Source organism: Terrapene carolina, unplaced genomic scaffold (assembly GCF_002925995.2).
Source record: "Terrapene carolina triunguis isolate 2854851 unplaced genomic scaffold, T_m_triunguis-2.0 Scaffold147, whole genome shotgun sequence".
Classification (NCBI taxonomy): Eukaryota; Metazoa; Chordata; order Testudines; family Emydidae; genus Terrapene; species Terrapene triunguis.
The window spans coordinates 3,755,949-3,776,911 of record NW_020664498.1 but is presented as its reverse complement, the minus strand read 5'-3'; the positions used below and the strand labels follow the sequence as shown (position 1 = coordinate 3,776,911).

At 40.9% G+C, this 20,963-nt stretch overlaps 1 protein-coding gene across 2 annotated transcripts in view; it reads right to left on the bottom strand.

Moving 5' to 3' along the window:
• LOC112106608 (calcium-activated potassium channel subunit alpha-1) overlaps nt 1-20,963 on the bottom strand; it is a 916,252-nt gene that overhangs the window by 188,595 nt on the left and 706,694 nt on the right. For both annotated transcript variants that reach the window (XM_026653705.1, XM_026653706.1), the window contains exons 11-14: nt 19,279-19,384; nt 17,736-17,818; nt 15,256-15,325; nt 12,512-12,667 (exon numbers count right to left, since the gene is read on the bottom strand). In XM_026653705.1, the coding sequence (XP_026509490.1) occupies nt 12,512-12,667; nt 15,256-15,325; nt 17,736-17,818; nt 19,279-19,384 (415 nt within the window). The remainder of the gene's footprint in view (nt 1-12,511; nt 12,668-15,255; nt 15,326-17,735; nt 17,819-19,278; nt 19,385-20,963) is intronic.

The following is a 20,963-nucleotide window of genomic DNA, read 5'->3' as shown; positions in this document are numbered from 1 at the left end:
CTCTAAGGTGCCACAAGTACTCCTGTTCTTTTTGCGGATACAGACTAACACGGCTGCTACTCTGAAACCTGTCATAAAGAAAAAAGACATCTCAGTACTCAGGCATAGTAGTTCAAATTAGGAGAATGAAATTAACTTTATTTTTCATTGGATGCTGGTGATATTAAGAATGAATTAAAACCTATGGCTATATTCCAAGCTTTCCTAGATTTTAAAATGTGCTCTACTTTGTACAGCCTTTTGAACAGGACTTATACTGTACTTTGTGTGTGCATAATTTTTATCCTTGGGGCTTAATACTAACTCAGGATTCAGCAATCTCGTTCTCGTATTGAATCCTTCAAAAGGCACTAATGGAACAGAAGGATTACAGACTTTCTAAGAACTTTCCACTGAGATATCAATTAAAACAAATCATTGTTCTCTTGGTGGGCTGCCAGGTAACCAGTGACTTTACTTCTGGAGATGCAAACAAACAATTGCAAAAAAATAATTTGCATGGTGGATATGGTCCAAATCTCATGCTCCCTGAGAAGTAGGCTGCAAGCAATCAAATAAAATTTCTTCCACAAAGATTGTTTTACCATTCCAAAGCCATGTGAGGCTCTAAAAGGGGATTTCCATTGTATGACATTCCGTCACACACAGAGAGGTCATCTTGCATTTTTCCTAATCCTTTCTCTTTAGTTAGGGTTGGTGAATGATGCTGGACTAGCAGCTCTGGAAACTAGAAGTTTTCTGTCTATGCACAAAACAAATACATCCCAGGTCGGGTAATAAGCAATATCATCTGGTTTCCCCAAAGCATCATGCCAATATGCCCCAGGTGTGACGTATTATAGAAGTAAGATGACCATGCCTTCAAAATCAAAAAGGGCTTTTTTTATGGCAACGTTTTTTAGGTTTTCAAACTATAAAAATGCTCCTCAGTCTGGCTCTTTTCCTTGATCTGCTCAGCCTGAAGAAAGTCAAGGAACATTGCATTTTGCCTTTTCTATCTGTGTCCCTCTATCCATTGCTTCCTCCTCTTTATGGTTCTGGTTACCATTTTGAGCTGAGAGAAGGAAGAATAGCTATGTATCCTTTCCTCCCCGAGGGACCAGAGCAGGGTTTTTGCACTGACACACAGGGGTACTGAGTCATTGGACTCAGAATGTAATATTGTTGACTCCGAAGTTTTGACAAAGTTGGGTCTTGAACAATGGTTAGTGTGAAATACACACTCACTAGGTGATGAGAGTGAATCAAGTGTGTATAGCTACTAATGTACTAACCACGGTGATTTCCCCATATCCTGTAGACAATCAGCATCTCACTGTGTGAAACCAGACTATAGTAATTACTTCTGTAATCAAATAAATACACTGAATTTAGCCTAACTATAAGTATTAGTGCATTCCCAGTGATGGAAAGAGCTTTGATTTTAAAATTTTAAAAAAGATAAATTAAAATCTTTCAGGTGCAGCCTTCCTGTTATAAAGATAGCATCTCGTTATTGAAAAGAATAACCTAACAGCAGATTTTGGATACTTATATCTTCTATCTCTATACTATGTAGACTACTAAAGTTGAGCCAATGAGAAGAGAATTCATTTCAGAGCAAATGGTTTCAGCAATAAACCTCTGCTTGTTTGCCAAACAATGCATTCCAGCAGAAGGCACAAATCTCTCTCTATTAAGTATTTGGGAGTCCAAAAAGCCAAATTGATACTTTATTCTCATATCAAAGACTGAGTCCCAGGTTTTATCTCCTGTTCATAGTTATCTGTGTGGAGTGTTGACAGTTTGAGAAGTTTGGAATTTAGATAATACCTTGTGTCCTTGATAAAAACTCTCAGAGAGAGTCTCTCTGATGTTCTCTATTGATGACAGAATGGGTGAAGCACATCGGGCAAAAACTTAGTTCTTTGTGGAGATTGGGTAATTTGCTTCAGTAGCTGAGTACTACAAAAGTTATCACCACCCCATGTTAAAAGCAAGGGAAATGCAGGAGAATTCCTATGATGCTCTAAACTAAAAAGCAGAGCACAAGGGGTACATATTACAGTTGCAGTGAGCATTTCAGAGCAAAGCAGATCGTGTTAGATCCCATTATTTATTCTCTTTCCTTCTTGTGTCTATTCCTTTCTCTCAAATGCTATTCCCCTTAATTTGTTCGTTTATTTTCTGCATCATGGGCCAAATTCAGACCTTGACCATATCTTTTTTGGCAAACCATGAACACTTTCCTCCCCCCCCCCCCAATCTAGGGGTTGAGCCCTTTTTGTTTGTTTGTTTTTAAATGAATAAGAAATGCACCGCAAAAACACATGCACACACCTACAAGGACTCAAGCTTCGGAGCATGAGATGATTACTGACTGAGGGTTAGGAAGAAATATCTCATGTTTACAACTGCAAAAGTAGGTGTGTTTTACGGGCTCTAAACTTTCCTTTGAGTCAACTTTTGGGGTTTTTTACCCATGAAAGCTTATGCCCAAATAAATCTGTTAGTCTTTAAGGTGCCACTGGACTCCTCGTTGTTTTTGTGGGTACAGACTAACACAGCTACCCCTCTGATACTTGTATTAGTTAGAAACCCTGCAATGGAATATTTACTCATAATTCTTGTGTATCCTATATTCCTGATCAGCTTACCAGGTGAGATTCAGATGCATCTGAAGAAGTGTGGTTTTTTACCACGAAAGCTTATGCGCAAATAAATCTGTTAGTCTTTAAGGTGCCACCGGACTCCTCATTGTTTTTAACTAATACAGTTACTTTGCATAAAAAGTCAATATTTTCTTAAAGTCACCTCTTGTGGGCTTTTGTGTCTTCAGAGACTCTGAATTCTGTAAAACCAGCTTAGTGCATCCTAGCCAGCCTTCCTGCCTCCTTTCAGAGAGAGGATTCAGTGTATAGATTGGATTAGGAATGACAATCTTTTGTTGGAATTTTAAAATCACACTCTAGAATTTTATAGCAGGGACAGCATTTTCTATTCAGTTCTCTGGGCCAGACTGGGATTGACACTTGAGAGAGATACAAGAAGCTTCTCCTCCCTTGTATGGCTCATTCAAGGGCTGATCACAATAGTGGTCCTTGTGAGTAGGACCTGTTTGCTTTTTGCACCTTCAGGAAACAAATGACCCAACATTGAGCTAGGAAAGAATAGAGGAGAGTATGTATTATGGCCCCAATCCCCTCTTTGACCAGTCCTCAAGTAAGACTAGTTATCTTGACTGCCAGTGCTGAATGTACATCCCCAGTGCACACTGATCAGGCTCAGAAGAGATGGTATCCTAAGGCAAGATCCATTCTGCTGCTTCTCCAGGAGGGAGGCAGCTTCCCACTCTTCCATAACAAGAGCTTTATGCTGATTGTGCAATCTAGCTCAACGTATTTTTAGAGTCATTTCTAAGTAGAACCCCATTCATGTCACCCCTATTCACTGTGTTGCCCTAGGGGGAGAAAAGTGGGTATTTGATTTTGGGGACATTTGTTAATTGATGGAATTAGTTGCTATTGTCATTAACTGCCTGGTTTTAGATTGAGCCAAACAGATGTAGTTTGTTCTTGCATGCATTTTCAGATGAGCTAATTTGGACTTTCTTAAGTGTTCAGAAAGAAAGATTAGTTAGGAAGCTGGGGGGGCTGGGGGGAGGAGAGAAGGGCAGATCTGCACTAGAAATCAAGCTGTCTTTTAATTTTATGTTTTACTTTTTTGTTGGAGAGACTCAAGAGACCACACCAGCATATTTACTCATTACTCAAGAATCTGATAACCTAAGAATTAAACAGAACCTTTTCCCCCAACAAGTTGCTAGCTGCTCTGAGATACAAAATGAGAAAAAACTTGGCACATTCAATGGACAAAAGCTTGAATGGTCTAATTTCTTCCTTTCCAGTCACACACAAAAACAACTGTTTAACCCCTTGAATGCTGCAGATTGATTTGGCTAGTCACATGCTAAAAGCTATCCTGACCTGAGTCCTCTAGGCACAGTTAAAGGCCCAGCCTCACAGATCTGTAGGTGCAAATGCTCCTTAGAAGTCAATGGGAGTTGTATACTTCCACAACGTCTAGCAGCAGAGAATCGCTTTTACCCCATAGTGATGACATAGTATTCTCTTCCATAGCATGTCCAGTGTTTATTGGGCACCTAATCATGTAAGTAAGGCCAACATAGTGCAACCAAAAAGGATGGTTCATTAGCATTAACTACAGATGCAACCTGAAGGAGACCTTATGAGATGGATAAATTAGGAGAAGTCTGGCTTATTACCTTTTAAAGATAGTCTACTGGCACTTGTGACAATGCAATTTATGTAAAAGAGTAATTTACAGCCAAAAGAAAAAGTATCAGTTGGCAAAGAATGTGTTTTTGTTGTGCTGAAGCTACAAATGCTCAATCTTTCCATTTCTAACCAGGGCTAACGATGGTATTAAAAGCAACATTAATAGTTACTTAAGAGTGTCAAGGAGGGGTTTCATCATTCCTTTTCCCTTTTTGAATGTGTACTTCCTCCTTCACTCATCTATACACTGTCATATCTAGGGATGATGACAGAATGCACTGCATTGCCCTGTTCCTAGGGTTAATGAGAGTATCACGGCCAGGGTCGGCTCTGGCTTTTTTGCCGCCCCAGGCAAAAAAGCAGACGGCCGCCCCCCCCCCCCCGGCGGGGGGGGGGCGGCCAGAGCCCCGGGGGGAGGGCGGCGAGCCCCGGCGGGGGCTCCGCTCTCCTCCCGGCAGCCGGGGGGAGGGCGCCGGGGGGGGAGGGCGGCCGGAGCCCTGGGGGGAGGGCGGCGAGCCCCGGTGGGGGCTCCTCTCCCCCCCCCCCGGGCGGCGGGGGGGGGGCGCCGGGGGGGGGAGGGCGGCTGGTGGGCTGGTGCCTGGAGCCGGCCCTGATCACGGCTTGAAAGAGCCTGCCCCAAATGAGCTCAAGAAAAGCATTCAGAGGTCACCCTGTCATTTTTTATCATTGCAGCTAAGTAAGTATAACACACTTCAGACAGATACTACAAAGATCCTAGAGACACAAAGAGGGTGCACACAATTAACTGTTTCTGATAAAACAGTTGTTAACTAATTTGAACCAACAAGGAATCATCTATAACTCCCCCCAAACAGTGTCCAAACTGCAGATTTGGTGATACACATTTTCTTCTTTATTATTTGCATTATGGTAGTGCCTACATGCCCCAACTGAGATTGGTGCCCCACTGTGCTGTGCTTTGTATGTACATACATAAGAAGCAGTCTCTGCCCCAAAGAGATTACAATCTAAATAGAAAAAAATAAGTAAAAGGTGATAAAAAGGAAATACCATCATTTTACAGATGGGGAACTGAGAAGAGAAGAGATTATGTGACTTTCCTACATCACAGAGGAAGACGGTTGTATAACCGAGATTTGAACCCAGATCTCCTGAGTTCTAATTAAGTGCCTTAACTACAAGCCCATCTTTCCTCTCCTCTATTACATTACGACTCTGGTTTCCTGGATAATAGTCATACACCTTATCCATCGATTCAATAGCCCATCTGAAGAATAGCTGGAAAGTGACATAGTATGCCCCAGGAGAAGAAATTTAATTTTCCTCTGAATCATTTTTTAAAATAAATGGCAATGTTTCTACCTTCTTCTCTATCCATATATAGATACAATCTTGATATCATCAAACATATTTACATAGTGCTGTCACTTACCAGTGATAAATAGTGACAGTGGGATGAAAAAATGATGCAAGTATCACAAGTATGACCATTAATATTGTTAAAAAAGCCACCCAGCCCCACATTGTGGAGTGTAATTATCAGCAGCTCTGCAGTTTCAACTGATCTATCTTGTTCATAGCACTTACTTCTCAATGTAATGAAATAAATAGTTACATCAAAGAGATCAAGTATACCTGAACTTAATGATCCTATCTAATATCTTCAGTGCTGTGAAGGAATAGGAACCAACAGCAGGGAAGAGACTGAGGATGGAGTTGGTTTGATTTGGGATATTGTGTTGTATTTTGCATTTAATCAAAAAATAAGCCTCTCATAAAGATTAAGGAAGCACCAATCTGAAATTCTTTTATAGCTACAGGGCCAGCTATAATGTCAGCTCAGTCCACCATGATGCAGAAAAGAACACACCTCACTAACACTGCTGAGAATCAGTTCAACCATTTTGAAGAGGAAAAGATGTCTCTCATCCTTTGTCATACACTTGTCCTGAACACATATTGACAATCAATCCTACTTCACAAGGGGAAAAAAATGATATACCAAGTTGCTAAACATTTTAACTATATTAAACATGGAAAATAAATATGATTGATTTGGATTATTGTAGCTTCAAAATAACTTTTAAATATTTATATTTTGTGCTATTAGAATTAGCAAGTTTGGTACCTTTGGCCTAATGTATTTGTTCAATATAAATGACCAAATGTGTGGGATTCTGCTGAGATGCATGAACCTCCTATGATCCAAATAGGTACCCAAAAGATGGAACCTGTGTTTACAAACTAGATGACTAGTAAAAACAACTGGGAATGTTTTTACTATGTGCAATTTTTTCTAAAATAAATGCATGGCCTGGATCTAAGAGGTGCCCAATGTCTCTCAGAATCAGGCCTTTACCTCCTAGTGAGATTATGTTCTAGAACTGCCTGGACGCTCCAGTCAAGTTTCTCAAGCTCCAATCAATTTGTTCTCTACCGTAAGTCACTTTCCTCCTCAAGAGCACCAGTTAATCAATTCACCTCTATCTTTACCCCATATTGGTAAGTACTAAAAAGGCAGGGCATCATGTTTGAACATCCCACAAAATTTCCTTCAATCTAACAGAGCTGGCTGTGTGATTATAGATTTATTATATATTAAGCATGGATATAATGCTGTTTGTTCATCATAAGGAAAAAGGGCAAAAACTGACTAATACGTTGTTTGGCGAAAATAGTTCACATATTTATAGCTGAGACTGAAACTCATCATATTTAGAATCCTGGAAGTAAACTGCCTAGTACTAAGTATTATATAATAACCACTACTTTTTACTCAATTGCATTTGTCTGTGTTAATCAGAGCTAACAAACATCAATAGCAATATAAATTCCATAGTGAGAGCCAAATACTCCTACTAACGGGATCTTTTTTCTAGAATCAGATGTAAATGCTGGATTTTTTTTTACAGAACCAGATGTAAAAATGAAACCTGGGTGTGTTGTATCTAACATCAAATGTGTAAATCAAGGTTAGCTCTAACATTGGACAGGATTAAATGTATGTGCATTTTTCATGGTATACGGAAATGATCTGTACGTGCTTATGTGGAGTCTTATACTACACCAAACAACTACTGAAATACTATGATAACCAGATCTCCCCTCAGTTACTGGCAGTAGTGAGACTTGCCCCCATGCAACTAAGAGCAGAATAGGCCCATAGAATTTATTTTAGTCTTAACCACAAAATTTACAATGCAGGGAGGGCATTAACCAGGTTGCAGGGTGGGGAGGAGAGGAGGTAACATATCGAACAAAAATACACTTGTTAATGTAAATTGGTGGTAATGTATTCAAATGATTAACTGGCTTAGTAACTATATACTTTAGGAGAGGACAACATGACTAAAGAGCTTATGTGGCTCTTACTCCCATCTGAGGGCAGTTTCAATGTACTATATTCATAGTTGACTCTCACATCAATTTTCAAAGGCCTGTCTCAATGAATAGATCCTGAACTGATTTAGGCATGTCAGAACACACATATATGGCACTTAGGGAAATACCTTAGGTTATTTTTTCCCTAAGTACTGTACTGGACATATTAGGCATAGCATACAAAAGTTAACTACCATGAGTTTTGTTCATCATTCCCTCATCCTGAGGGTCTCACAGCAAATAAAATGTTGCAACTCAAGCTGGTTTTTGCTAAAATTTTGTACATATTTCTAAGGTCCCCTCCCTACAGTATCTGGATACGTTATATACATTTTGATGTACTTCAGTTCAAGAAAGAGGAACAGATGTCCTCATGCACACAAACTGAAGCCACATCCTTTAGATGAATCCGATCTAAATGGTTTATTTTCTACCATACATGGCCTGCGACATTCCTCAGCTCAACAGAAGACTCTCCAAAACAAAGGAATCTTGCATCACACCCTAAAGATGACAAGAGTCTGTCGACCTGTCTCAAATTTTGCCAAGAAATTTCTGATGAAATTACTCCAGCATCATCTCCTCAGCCCCACTCAGCTTGGGTTTATGCCTGAGTATAGTAATTGAGACTGCCCTGGTGGTGACGACTGATGATCTCCTGGTGATGAATGAAGTTTTAGGGCCAGATCCTCACCCCCACGCCAAGACTGCTTTGTGCTGCTCTGGGGGCAAACAGTAACCTGAAAGCCAGCTTGGGGTTTCCTCTGGAGCAGGTAAGTGCCTGGGTGGCATAGAGCTGGTTATGCCGTCTCTACCACACCCAGCTCAGCCCTGATTAGGCTGGGAGGCATGGCTGGGCATCACCAATGCTAGCTGTTCTAAATTGTTCCTCATGACCAAAATGATGCTCAGTGACTCAAGCATCAGGGAGGTACAAAGATGGTTCATAATTTACAGACTCCTATTGAGATCAGCAGCCAAATTCTACTTTGTAAAACAATTGAATCAAATGCATCATGTAGCACAGTGACTTCAATGAGGTTGCATGCTTGTATCCAAGGGCAAAATTTGGCCCTTCGTAATCCCATGGTTTATTTACTTACTTTTAAAAATATTTTTACAATGGTAAACAAATGTTTGTTAATCCAAACCATAAACAGTAATTGCTCTAATTGCTCTATAGAGCAATATTTCAATCTAGTGCTGAGATCATGTATACAATGAACAGGCATATCATTTCATTTTTTTATATAACCCGGAGAATTTTCAACATAATAAAAAGAATGGGCCTATTAAAATGTACCTTACTGTATGGTTTTGATTTGTTTTCTCGTAAATCTTTTTATTGTGCATTTTTTCCTTCTTCCTTGTAAGTATTTACAGAACTATTTCTGTTACAACTGCATGTTATGCAACATTTTTTAACTGATTTTCCCTTGGTTCAATTTAGTGCCAAGAGCAAACTAAAATATTCCATATGAGATTACAGTTATAAAACCAAAAGGAAAATATTAGATTTAAATATAACATTTTGAGGTTTATAAATTTGTTTTATCTTTAATGCTGGGCAGACAGTTTACACAAATCATTTTGCTGCAGACTAAGGTATAACAAGTTAAATGTGTGTGGGATCACCACCAATGAATTTCATTTGTCTTTGACTGACCAAACATTTACAACACATTAAATAACTTTCTAATCAAGTTAGGAAGAATGGGGAACACACCTCAAACTTTTTTTTTTTAATACAGAAGTTTCAGTAAGATTTTTTGGCAATGTTCTAATATATGTACAAAACTCCACTAATAATGTTTGCCTAAAGAATTTGTAAAGGTCTGACAGTTCTTAAATTAAATGTTCTAGTAAGAGTGCTACTTTGCAATGGAAGGAAAGGGACTCCCAGTTAGCAGCTTATGAATGTATTTCTTCCTTTCCTATATAGCCCTTCCTGACAATCCATATCAGCACAGTCCACTTGCAGTTGCAAAGGCTCTGAGTGTTGTATTGGTTCACAATTTCCATCAATTAATGGTTACTGAGATCAAACAAATTTGTTTGTGTTGGGGGAGAACGTTATTTCAATTAAAAACAGTCAACATCATCTCGGCATTGACAGAGTGGGGATTTTGATTTTAGTTAATATGCATCAATTCTCATGTGTTTGTTTTGCCCCAGATATTAACAAACTCAGAAATCTGAACTCCCTGATAATAACTAAACCCAGTTACCCACATGAATAATCCATTGTTCTTGAGTCGTCATGGCAGAAATTGATGTTAACCAATATTAACTGTTTTCTCTCAAAACACTGATAAAACTATATATTTTTGTTTTAATCCTAAAACACTGCTTATGCAGTATCTGAATAGCCTGCTGATAAGGGCACAGAAATGTTCTCTTTGCCCGTTGGCCTCCCAGAAACTGAATAACAGAAATTATGATCTATCCACTCATTGTACTATGCACAGCAAAATAGTATCTAAGTGCTAGGTACAATAAGAATCAGCAACATTGCTACCTTGGTATAAACCAAATTAGGCAATCTTCCCATGATTATACTATACAACTAGAAACACCTGGTCAGAATCAGCAAGACTCCATCTGACTCCAATGGAAGTTCAGAATGCTGTAAACCCTCAGTGAAAGTCCTCAGAGCCTTGCAGAATCAGGCCTGTAGGTTGTAGTGGAAATCATAAAGGGTAACCCAGTGTTGATCAGTCAGCCCCATCTCATTAAACTGCTGAAAAGGAGTGTATGAATGGAAGAAATACATTATGAAATGAAGGAAATACAGAATGGGTGGCTTGAAAAGGGACAAGAGACTGGCAGAACAAGTTGCTGGTGTCCCACTGAGCCTTGAAAGAGACATATGCTGATGGCAAGAGGGACAAATTAATGTCAAGATGCACAATTTTTAATTCTGCTTAATTGAAAGATTGTAACTACAAGATCTAGGTGGTACAGTTTCCTCCCAAGCCATGATTTTTACTTGTTGATGCTGTTCCCAATTTTCTCAGTGAAATCTGTTTTAATTTAAAGTAACCTGCATTGGGGTAGTGGTTACTAAGGATACACACATGCCCTTCCTGAGAGAGGCTGACTCACCTCCGACCCTGAGGAATGCAGAAACTGAACAGAGGTGCTGGCCTACACGAGGGGTCAAAAGCAAGGGCACAGAAGGGCCCGTCCCTAGAAAGGTGCCACAAGGAAGCTGGTATATGCCAGTGTGGGTGCAGAGAAAGCTCAACACCTTTGAGTGTGCCAGATTCCGGTTACAAATATTAGCAGCAGAGCAAGGGACAACACAGTGACCCTCGAGTGAACAGCAGTCCTAAAGAATATAATTAAAGGAAGAGACAACCACCTGCTTTGTGTTTGCTACACTTTCTTTTGGGGATAAAAGAAGGGGGGTGGTTAACTTCAGAGCTGCGGCATGCCAATGAACTAGAGAGAGTTCAGCAAAACTGAGCTTGTGAAGACAAAGGAGTTAAAGTTCATGGTTTGATAAAAGAAGCAAAGGGTCTAACTGTACATGTTAAAGTGAGGAGGCCAAGCTTGCTTTCATATAATTTGGCTTCCATATTGAAAAGCTGAATTCTTCTGACCACATATACTTACCTAAGATGGCTTCTCGCACTAGAGTCTGCAGCCCCTGAGGATCTATGATGACTTTCTGGGGGCTTAAAAAAAAAGTTTCTCACAGTAGCCTCAGAAACCCCAGCTTCTATCTCATGCCAAGAGAATAAATATCAGATGGCACTGCACCGAAGGCTCCCAACCACTGGAACGTGCACCCAAACTGGCCACAGTCCTCCTGGCTTTCCCACCTGGTACTCCAGGAAACCCCTGCCCACTTTCATGATGGACTTCAGGAGCCATGGCCCACCTCACATTCCATCATGTCCTGGCCCCTGATCACAAATACAGGATTGGAAACTGGCCAACTTCTATGTCTAGCAAGAATGCCTGAAAACAGAATAAGAGGAAAGGAACACTGAGTAAGGCTATGTCTACATTACAGACCTCACTTCAGCTGCGCCACTGTAAGGTCTCCTGTGTAGCCGCTCTATGCCGATGGGAGAGAGCTCTCCCGCCGGCATAATTAAACCACCCCCAATAAGCAGCAGTAGCTACGTCAGCAGGAGAGTGTCTCCCACCGACACAGTGCTGTCCACACTGGAGCTTTTGTCGGTGAAACTTATGTCATGCTGGAGTGTGTTTTTTCACACCCTGACCGACAAAAGTTTTATCAACAAAAGTGCTAGTGTAGACATGGCCTAACTCAGGTGAGGTCTTAGTCTAGTGAGATGGTACTGTTGCCCCAAAAGGGTGGGAACAACAGCACTACAAGTTTTTGCAAATAAAGCCCTAAGGGGCTCTTTGACTGAGGAGCAATAAATAAAGGAATTATGTTGTAGGAGGTTTCGGCTTAAGTACAAACACATGGTCCATATTTATTCTCACAGTGAGAGGTCCACTAGCCACTTTATGTAAAAGAGCAAAATGATCATTCTTTTTCTCTAGGCGCTTTGTTGCCATATGGGATGCATATAAATCATATTTTTGTTTTAACAGCAGAGGCTTTCCTGATAGATAAACATGTGGTTTATCTAAAAAAGGGATTGAAATGGATTGTGCTTTGAACAATCATTTAATGGCCATAGATGTGCCAAATAAAAATAAAAACATAATTTTTTAAGAACCTGGCCCACTGCCCAATTTATAACAGAATTTGTGTGTGTATGTATGTGTGTGTTTCACTAAACTGGTTAATGTGTCCCTATCTGTTTTGAATTTAAGCTGTGCTCTCTACTCAACCCTGTGCCAAATTGAATCCCAGGCTAACACACTCTAATGAGACAAGACATTACCTTTATGAATGACCTCATAGAGAAGAGGTTGGCTAGCATTGTCGAGAGGCCCGGTGCCAGGCAGCTCTGGGCTATGAAACCCAGCTTGAGCTCAGCAAGACAGATTGCGTCATCCCCTTCTTTCCAATTCCAGCTTGGGATATTTAGCAGATGGGCCTGAAGGAAGAAACACAGGTAAAGGACCCCAAATACTTTCCCTGCATTCTGCTAACACAGGAAATAGCCAAGCAAGTGATAGCTAATCTTTTCCTTTAGTGCTGGACTTCCTTTTCCTGTAGAAGGTAAAAATATAGTTAGGGCAGTGATACTCAAACTTCAGTGAACAACATTACCAACAAGAGCTACAGTAGTGTGAATTAATTGTTTCATAAATTATTCTCACAGGAAAATGACTGACCAAGTATTCTACAATTGGTTAATAACATAGTAAAATCACATAGTGTTTTAATATCACGTGCTGCAAAAAGCCACGGGAGACACATTAAAGAGCCACTTGCAGCTTCCAAGCCTCAGTCTGAGCATCACTGGATTAGGGGCAGGGCTGGCTCTGGCTTTTTTGCTGCCCCAAGCAAAAAAAACCCTGTGGCGCGGCCAGAGCGGGGAAGCGGGGGGGGGGGGGGGGGGGGGGGGGGGGGGGGGGACGGGACCTGCGGCACGGCCAGAGCGGCAAAACAGGAAAAAATTAAAAACCTGCGGGGCGGCCAGAGCCAGGGGGACTCCCTGCACTGCAGATGTGCCCCGGCTAGCGGGTGGGGGGGGAGGGGAGAGAGAAGGGGGGCAGCCAGGGCTTCAGCGGGGCGCTCGCCACGCGGCCCCGACCGCCGCATCGCCTGCCGGGAGGGCTCCGCGCCGCTCCACTCGGCGGGGAGGGAAGAACGCGGGCTGCCCTGCCGGGCTTGCTACAGACCTGGCACTGGCTGGGGGAGATGGAGTGCGCAGCCCGCTCCCAGCAGGGCGCTCCCCTCCTCCGCGCCGCCGCCCCCTACAGGGCGGCCGGATCGGCCAACCAAAAAAAAAAAAAAGCCGCCATGCCGCCCTAGGATTGGGTGGAATGCTGCCCTGTAGAATCTGCCGCCCCAAGCACGAGCTTGCTCGGCTGGTGCCTGGAGCCGGCCCTGACTAGGGGGTTTAAATCAATATTCCTCCAAACCAAAACATTTCCAATAGAGATTTTGTATCAGGAACTTCTCCACTTTCACACCTTTCAGTTTAAAATCTCCCAGCATCCCTCAAGATCTCGTATTATGGTGACCTTCTGTCAACTGGATGGGAGGCTTTGTAAGGCCCATCAACAAAGCTGAAGTTGTTACATAGTGCTATGAAGTTTTCATTGCACCCAGGTCTGTGTATACACCCTCTTAAGCAATCTCAGCTACTCCCTGACAAATAAACACACATAAACCCCAGAAATCAACCACAGGTTTTTAATCTAGCCCAGCTCTCGAACAGTATGATATAACCTGTACTTTTCTGGTTTCTCCCACCCTCAGAATCAAATAAGCACAAAGCCTGGTGTAAGGAGTCTCTTCTCTCAGGCTTTTGATTATGGGACTAGTGCACAGTGAAATAGTGGACAAAAACGATCAGCCAGGTACCTATATGGGTACTTCCATATATAATTGATTTCATATCAAATTTTCCTTGGAAAAACCACGAGAAAAACATGTTTTGCCAAACTCAAAGTAATTTAAAGAAACTCAAAATTTTATAGAACATTCTAGAGGTTTTTGTGAAATGCAAAACTCTAGTGGTCACTTTTATCCTTCTGTCTCTCACACACGTATGCATGCACATGAACACAAACAGAGTCCTTCATGCTTTCCTCCTCCTGATAATCTGATTAACACCATTCATCATTTTTTCTTCATTTCCTCATTAATTTTCATTAGAAATATAAAGAGAAAATGTGTTTTTAATACAACATGTTTCCCGTTGAGGGTGTTTAAAATACAGAAATAGCATGATTCTGTTCCACAAAAGAAGGTTGACCAAATTCTGTATGTTAGCTGTCCTCCACTCACATATGTGCAGGAGACCACCCAGGCAGTAAAAATCACGCTGTGTAAAACCAGGTGGATCCTGAGCAGGCCTAAACTTCTTTAGCTATGGTTATAAAGAGACAAGGTGGGTGATGTAATATATCTTTTACTGTACTAACTTCTGCTGGTGAGAGAGACAAGCTTTTGAGCCACACAGAGCTCTTCTTCAGGTCTGGGAAACTTAATCAGTGTCACAAATAAGTACAACATAGAACAGATTGTTTAGCTTAGAAGTTAACATATATTTCATGAGACCATTCAAGGTGAAATGAAGGTGCGAACCCCTTTGGAAATCTTAAACATAGTCTGCAGATCCCAGGGTTCCACAGACTGCAGGTTGAAAACCACTGTTCTACAGTAATCCCATACACTCTCCTATCTGTGTAGGTAATACAAGCATCATACATGGTTTAGTGAATCAAGTTGGGCCTTATTTCACAGGAGATGTGTGCTTACAAGCCCAACTGAAATCGATGGGAGCTGTGGAAGCTCAGCACCCCAGGGTAACAAACATCCTAGGGTTCTGATAAGGTCCCTGGCATATGTAAATACAACAGAATTAACTCTTTAGTGGATTCCATGACAACTCGTATTCACATGTTCCTACTGAGAAAGAAAAATGCTTCCCATTTAGGCAGCTAAAATAAGTGGGTGTGGGAGACTGCGGTAGCTCTGAAGAGCGAGACCCCTTGGTCTTCTCATTACCTTGTTATGATACTGCAGCATCTGAGTGATAATTCTTATCTTCGGATGGTAATTCTTTATGGAAATTACTCTTTAAAAAAAGAAGAAAGAAAGAAAAAATTAACATTTTAGCTGGTGGACATCTTGGACATTCTACCATTTTTCCTATAGACCCAGGCTTGTGGACCTGGTGTTTCTGAGCCTCTGTTTGAGCATCCACACTGCACTGTAAACCTAGGTTTACAATTTCTGGACCTGGGTCTCACAGCCATGCTAACACTGCACTACACACGGCAGTACATAGACCTTCTGACTCAGACCTGCGGCTTGACCAGCATCCATACTGCAAAATGATAGGGCTTGGACCCATTCCACAGCTGGACTTGGGCTCTGATCTACCCCTCCATCAGGGTTCTAAGAACCTGGGTCCTCAATGTTTGCTGACTCAAGTCAGACTGATCTGTGTGTGTGAAAGGGGGACTTGGGCTCCAACCTGAGGCAGAGCCCAGGTTTAGTGTGCAGAGTACACAGACCTTCTGAGAGCAACAGCTTATTACAATAGTGTGCTGCCAGAAGTTGCATTGCAAGCATAAGGGGAAAACTTGCGTTGCTGACTTATTCCCAATATTAGAGAATAAAGTTGTCCAATAAAGTTGTTTGAATCTCTTTTTGTAGGGAGGAGAATTGAAGAGCAAAGAGAAGAGTGTGATGCTCCCCTCCCCCTATTAATGTCCCATTTCCCACTGTTTAATTAATTCAGTTTTATTGAATCAAATTCATTTATTGTGAGATCACATAAGATAATTCTATTCCCAATAACACTTTTACATTTTATTACATTAAAACATATTGAATCCATTTAAGAACACACTAATCTGCATCTGGAATACTCTTTAATCTATGTATTGCAATTAAAATCAAACTAGGGTTTTTCCCAACACATCCCAAATGTTGTTTTGGAAAATGAAATGAGCTTACTTAAACCCTGCTCCTTCCACAGGCATCTCACACTCTAGGCATACTGGGCTTTTTCCAGTGAAGTTTCTTTTTTTTTTAATTGTATTCCTGTATCTACCTTCAACTCATAGAATGCAAGCATCTAACAGGCCAAAAAAAGTGGTTTATAACACTGGCCAATTCATTGTATAAGCTAATTTTTAATGGATCTTTTACATTTTAATTTTAAAAAGGGCAGACTGGTCTCCTTAAAACTAAGGCTGTATGAGCAAAATACAAATAATGGAGGACTCAACCTTATTTTAAACTTACTTTTGCCATTTCCTTATTTCTCCCCTACTATATGAGACTAACAATGGCATCTTTTCTCCTTAGGTTTTAGAAAAGCAGGTGATATTTGTTAATGGGGCTGGAGAACAGTAACCAGTGACCCTGCTATGTAAATACTGTTTATACCCATAGAATTATAGACTATCAGGGCTGGAAGGGACCTCAGGAGATCATCTAGTCCAACCTGCTGCTCAAAGCAGGACCAATCCCCAGACAGATTTTTGACCCAGATCCCTAAATGACCCCCTCAAAAATTGAACTCACAACCCTGGGTTTAGCAGGCCAATGCTCAAACCACTGAGCTATCCCGCCCCCCTATGGCATAGAGGTACAGGGCATTCTACCTCTGTTGCTTGGGAGAGCCAACACCATTAATATGGTCTTTCAGCTCCATTCTTCTAAAAGATGGGACAAACAAAGGAAAAAAAAGAGGGGAACTTCAGACCCCCATTGAATATAGGGATTCTTTTTAGAATACAGCAATGAACACAACTACCTGCTCCATAAAACTGGAATCCTGAAGGTGCTCCCTCAACACCCCCCCCCAAAAAAAAAAACCTAAAAAAAAAAGCCCCACCATGTGAAACCAAATCCTGTATGCTATCGTTCCCCTTACTGATCAGAGAGGAATGCACAGGAACTCATACCAAGAAAAACTGGACTTTCCTTGCAAGGACACCAATAATGATATTTGTTGAAGGAAAGACTGCAAGTAGGAAGAGACAATCTGTATATTGGATTCTGAACTAAAATATGTTTGATCCCAATGCACAGGATAATGTGTTTGGGACACTAAGGTCCCTATGATGCTGGCAACGTGTAGAAAGTACAGGGCACACAAAGGCAGTTTTAATGTGAGCATCCGTTTTATCCTCATTCTCCAGATTAAAATTTGCGAGGCCACATAAGTTGTACTGGCTGCAAAAAGATCTGTAGCTGACCTACGCTGGTTACCTGGGCTAGCACTTCCTCCTTTCATCATTTTACCCTCATGGACACACTATACCCAAGCCAGCCCTTCCATCTTATACTTCTTCCATCTCCACACTATTGAGGCAATCCTGTGCATTCCGCCAGTTTAATTCCCTGTCTCTGGAAGCAATTCTGTGAGAAGTTTTCAACTGTAACAGATGTGGGTATGGTCCACCTAGACACCAGCAATTTGCTAGTCAGAAATGAGAATGACAACCATATTCAAAAACTCTTCAGGTTACCTCATAATATTGGAGGCATCTTCAGCATCTGGGTCAGCGCAGTATTTATTGGCAAGGATTAGGCATGCATCTGCTGACTCTATCTGAGACACCGAAAAAATAAGTAGAACAATAAATAAACATAAATAGAAACCTTTGTTTCCAACTTCTTCTCACAGCCACCAGCCGCTAAGAAATCAGCTTCTTCCTCCAGAAGCAAGAACAACAGTTTATAGCTTTTGCTGAGTATAAATGTAGATTCTGACTCTTTACGATATCAGTGCCAATACTTACATGGAGCTGATCACTTTAACTTCTCAAAACACTTTCCAAACATTAAACATTACAGTGCTCATTGTAGGTAAGTACTTTAGTTATTACTAACTACTACCGATTACTAATGTTATTTCAGAGATACCAAAAATGAAGCACCAACAGGTTAAATGCCAAAGTTTTAAAACTCCATGTTGCAGGTCAGGCTCCTAAACCCATAGGGACAGGAACTGTCTTTCTGTTGTTTGTACAGTGACTATTACAACAGGGCCAGAGCTGCTGTTTGGGTCCTTGGGCAATAACATAATAAAAATACATCTCTACCCCGGTATAACGCGACCCGATATAACACGAATTTGGATATAACGCAGTAAAGCAGCACTCTGGGGGGGCAGGGCTGCGCACTCTGGCGGATCAAAGCAAGTTCAATATAACGCGGTTTCACCTATAACGCAGTAAGATTTTTTGGCTCCCGAGGACAGTGTTATATCAGGGTAGAGGTGTAATAATAGATAACTGATTTTAGGGGCAAAGTTAATCTACTTGCAAAACTTACAATCATCAATCTTAGTCTAGTTAGCATAAAGCAGCAGATTTAAAATATAACAAAATGACTTTTTTTCAGTACATTTGGGCAAATCCCACACAGTAAAGCAGGGGATGGAAGAGAGAAGATAACAAGACTGAATTTTATAGCCATTACAAGGACATCATTTTATGCTGCTGATTAGAGCTCAGCTCAGTGTATGTTGTGTAAAAATGGACTGAACAGCTTTTGTAGCCAGAACAGGCAAAAATCCTAATTTCTGCTCACTAGAACAGTTTAACATTAGGCAAAGATCTTTATGATTTAAGAAGCTTGTTCACGTCCCATTAGAAAGACATGAAATGGGGTAATGCTGCATATAAGTTTGGTATCTTTTACTCTTCTGAGCTTCAGGGTTTGCTTTAAGAGGATAGAATTATTTAGCATGGAGTACGGTACTTTAACCAATACAGCCATCTTATTATAGTTAGCAAATATCTCAAATTGTATTTACTTTTTCAGGACACCTGACAATAGAAAAATGGTGAAAAAATGTTTTCTAATTGTCCCTATGCAAGCGTGCCAATAATGTTTATAACATCAAGTTCTAAAATGTTAAACATTAATATTAACAACCATAGGACCTCTCCTATTAAAGTCAACTAAAACATCCCCATTAACTTCAGTGGACGTTGGATCGGAGCTAGAAACTGCTTATTTAAGAGAAGACAGCTAGTAGAAATAAAGAATCAACAGAATCATTACCTTTACTCTTGCCAGGTCATGCGGATTGAGAACTGAACCCTGATAAAATTCCACCTGAGTGAAATGTCGTTTAAAAAGAGCTTCCAGCTCAAGGTTAGGGGAGATACTGCATTGGGGGGAAAACAAACAAGAAATCAATTTGCACAACGTTTCTGTCCCGCTCTTGTATTCATTTTTAAACTGTTTGAAATTCCATCGATACTTTTCTTGTGGGGTGAAAACAGTGGGCCTCACCTACTGTTAGCAAAGCTCCATTCCTTTCACTTACATGTGAATGTGGTCTACCAAACGGAGGTAAGAGCAGCTTCCCTGAATGTTGCAGCTGTCAGGGTTACAGGGTTAGCTGTTTTCTCTTATTTTGTGCTTTGCTCCTGCTTTTAAGAGTAAATAATACTTTGGTTTGAGAAAGCTGTCCAGTGGCCTGTATTAACCGCTGGTCAGAAGCTCCCAAAGGGAAGACTCACAGATGCCTAACCTGGTCAAGCCTGCTGAGTAATCACAGTTGGCATGTAGGGTAATGTAGGTCATGGACCGTCTAAGAGAGGAAGAATTGGAGAACTCCACCAAGGACAGACAAAGGCATGAGGCCTAACATCTGAAGGGAGTGCACTGAGAGAGACCAGAAAAGGGGACAGAGGTGCAGCTAGTCATGGAACCGTGACAGCAACTCCCATCAATTCAAACACAGTGAGGTGCTTTACACTCTTTGATGTGTAACTATTCTGTCTCATTGACATAGATGCAGTATCCATACTGCTTGGCACAGCTTTGATCTAGGAATCATAAATAACAGCACAGAAAAGGTCCGTATTGGCAGCTAGCATTATTTATTAACTCTACTGCTCCCAGGTTAATTAAGAAACACAAACAAACCTAGAAAATAGGAACAAAATTGTCCATCAAAGATGTGCTCTTAGCAACATCAATTCATACATACAAGAGCAATACTAAGCCCTAAAATCTCCTCAGCTTCGTTAGGAATTTGTCCCTGTCAGCACGTGAATTGAAGACCAAAGGATGCAAAAGCAGCAGCTTATTATTTGAGTGAAAGGAAAATCTGCCTAGTGTATGGGCTGCTCACTCAGACCAGACCACACAGTTATCTACCTGCACTTTGATGTAATTCCAGTCATACAGTCAGACTGTATAATTCATACAGTAGGTTAACAGCCACCAAGAGGACCTGATAATACCTCTAGATTGTATTAACTGTTACTAAGTGCATTCATTATAATTTTGTCATGTCATTTTTGACCAGCGGTCATTTTCACATAAGCAGGTAGTCAAATGAAAAGTAATCCATTATAAAAATGTGGCCCACACCTACCTAGCTCTCTTAGTAACAAAGCAAGCATTTACTTGCCAGGTAAACAGCGTCAATAAAATAAAAAAAATGTTTACTTGCAGTTGTGTATGCTTTTACTGCAAATGCATGCTCAAATAAGTAGTAACTGCTTAGCCACCCATCCTGTGCACGGGCAGTTACCAGAGTTCTATAAACTATTGTTGAAAGTGCATATGCAATTGTGCGTGCAAGTTTGTCACACCTTTTTTTTGTGCTGGAACCTCCAGATTCCCTTTGGAAATTAAGTTCCACTACCCTAATAAAACATGAGCGGTTACCAGGGGATATCAACTGTATCCATTACTCCAATTGAATGGCAATATTATAAAATCAGCCAGGT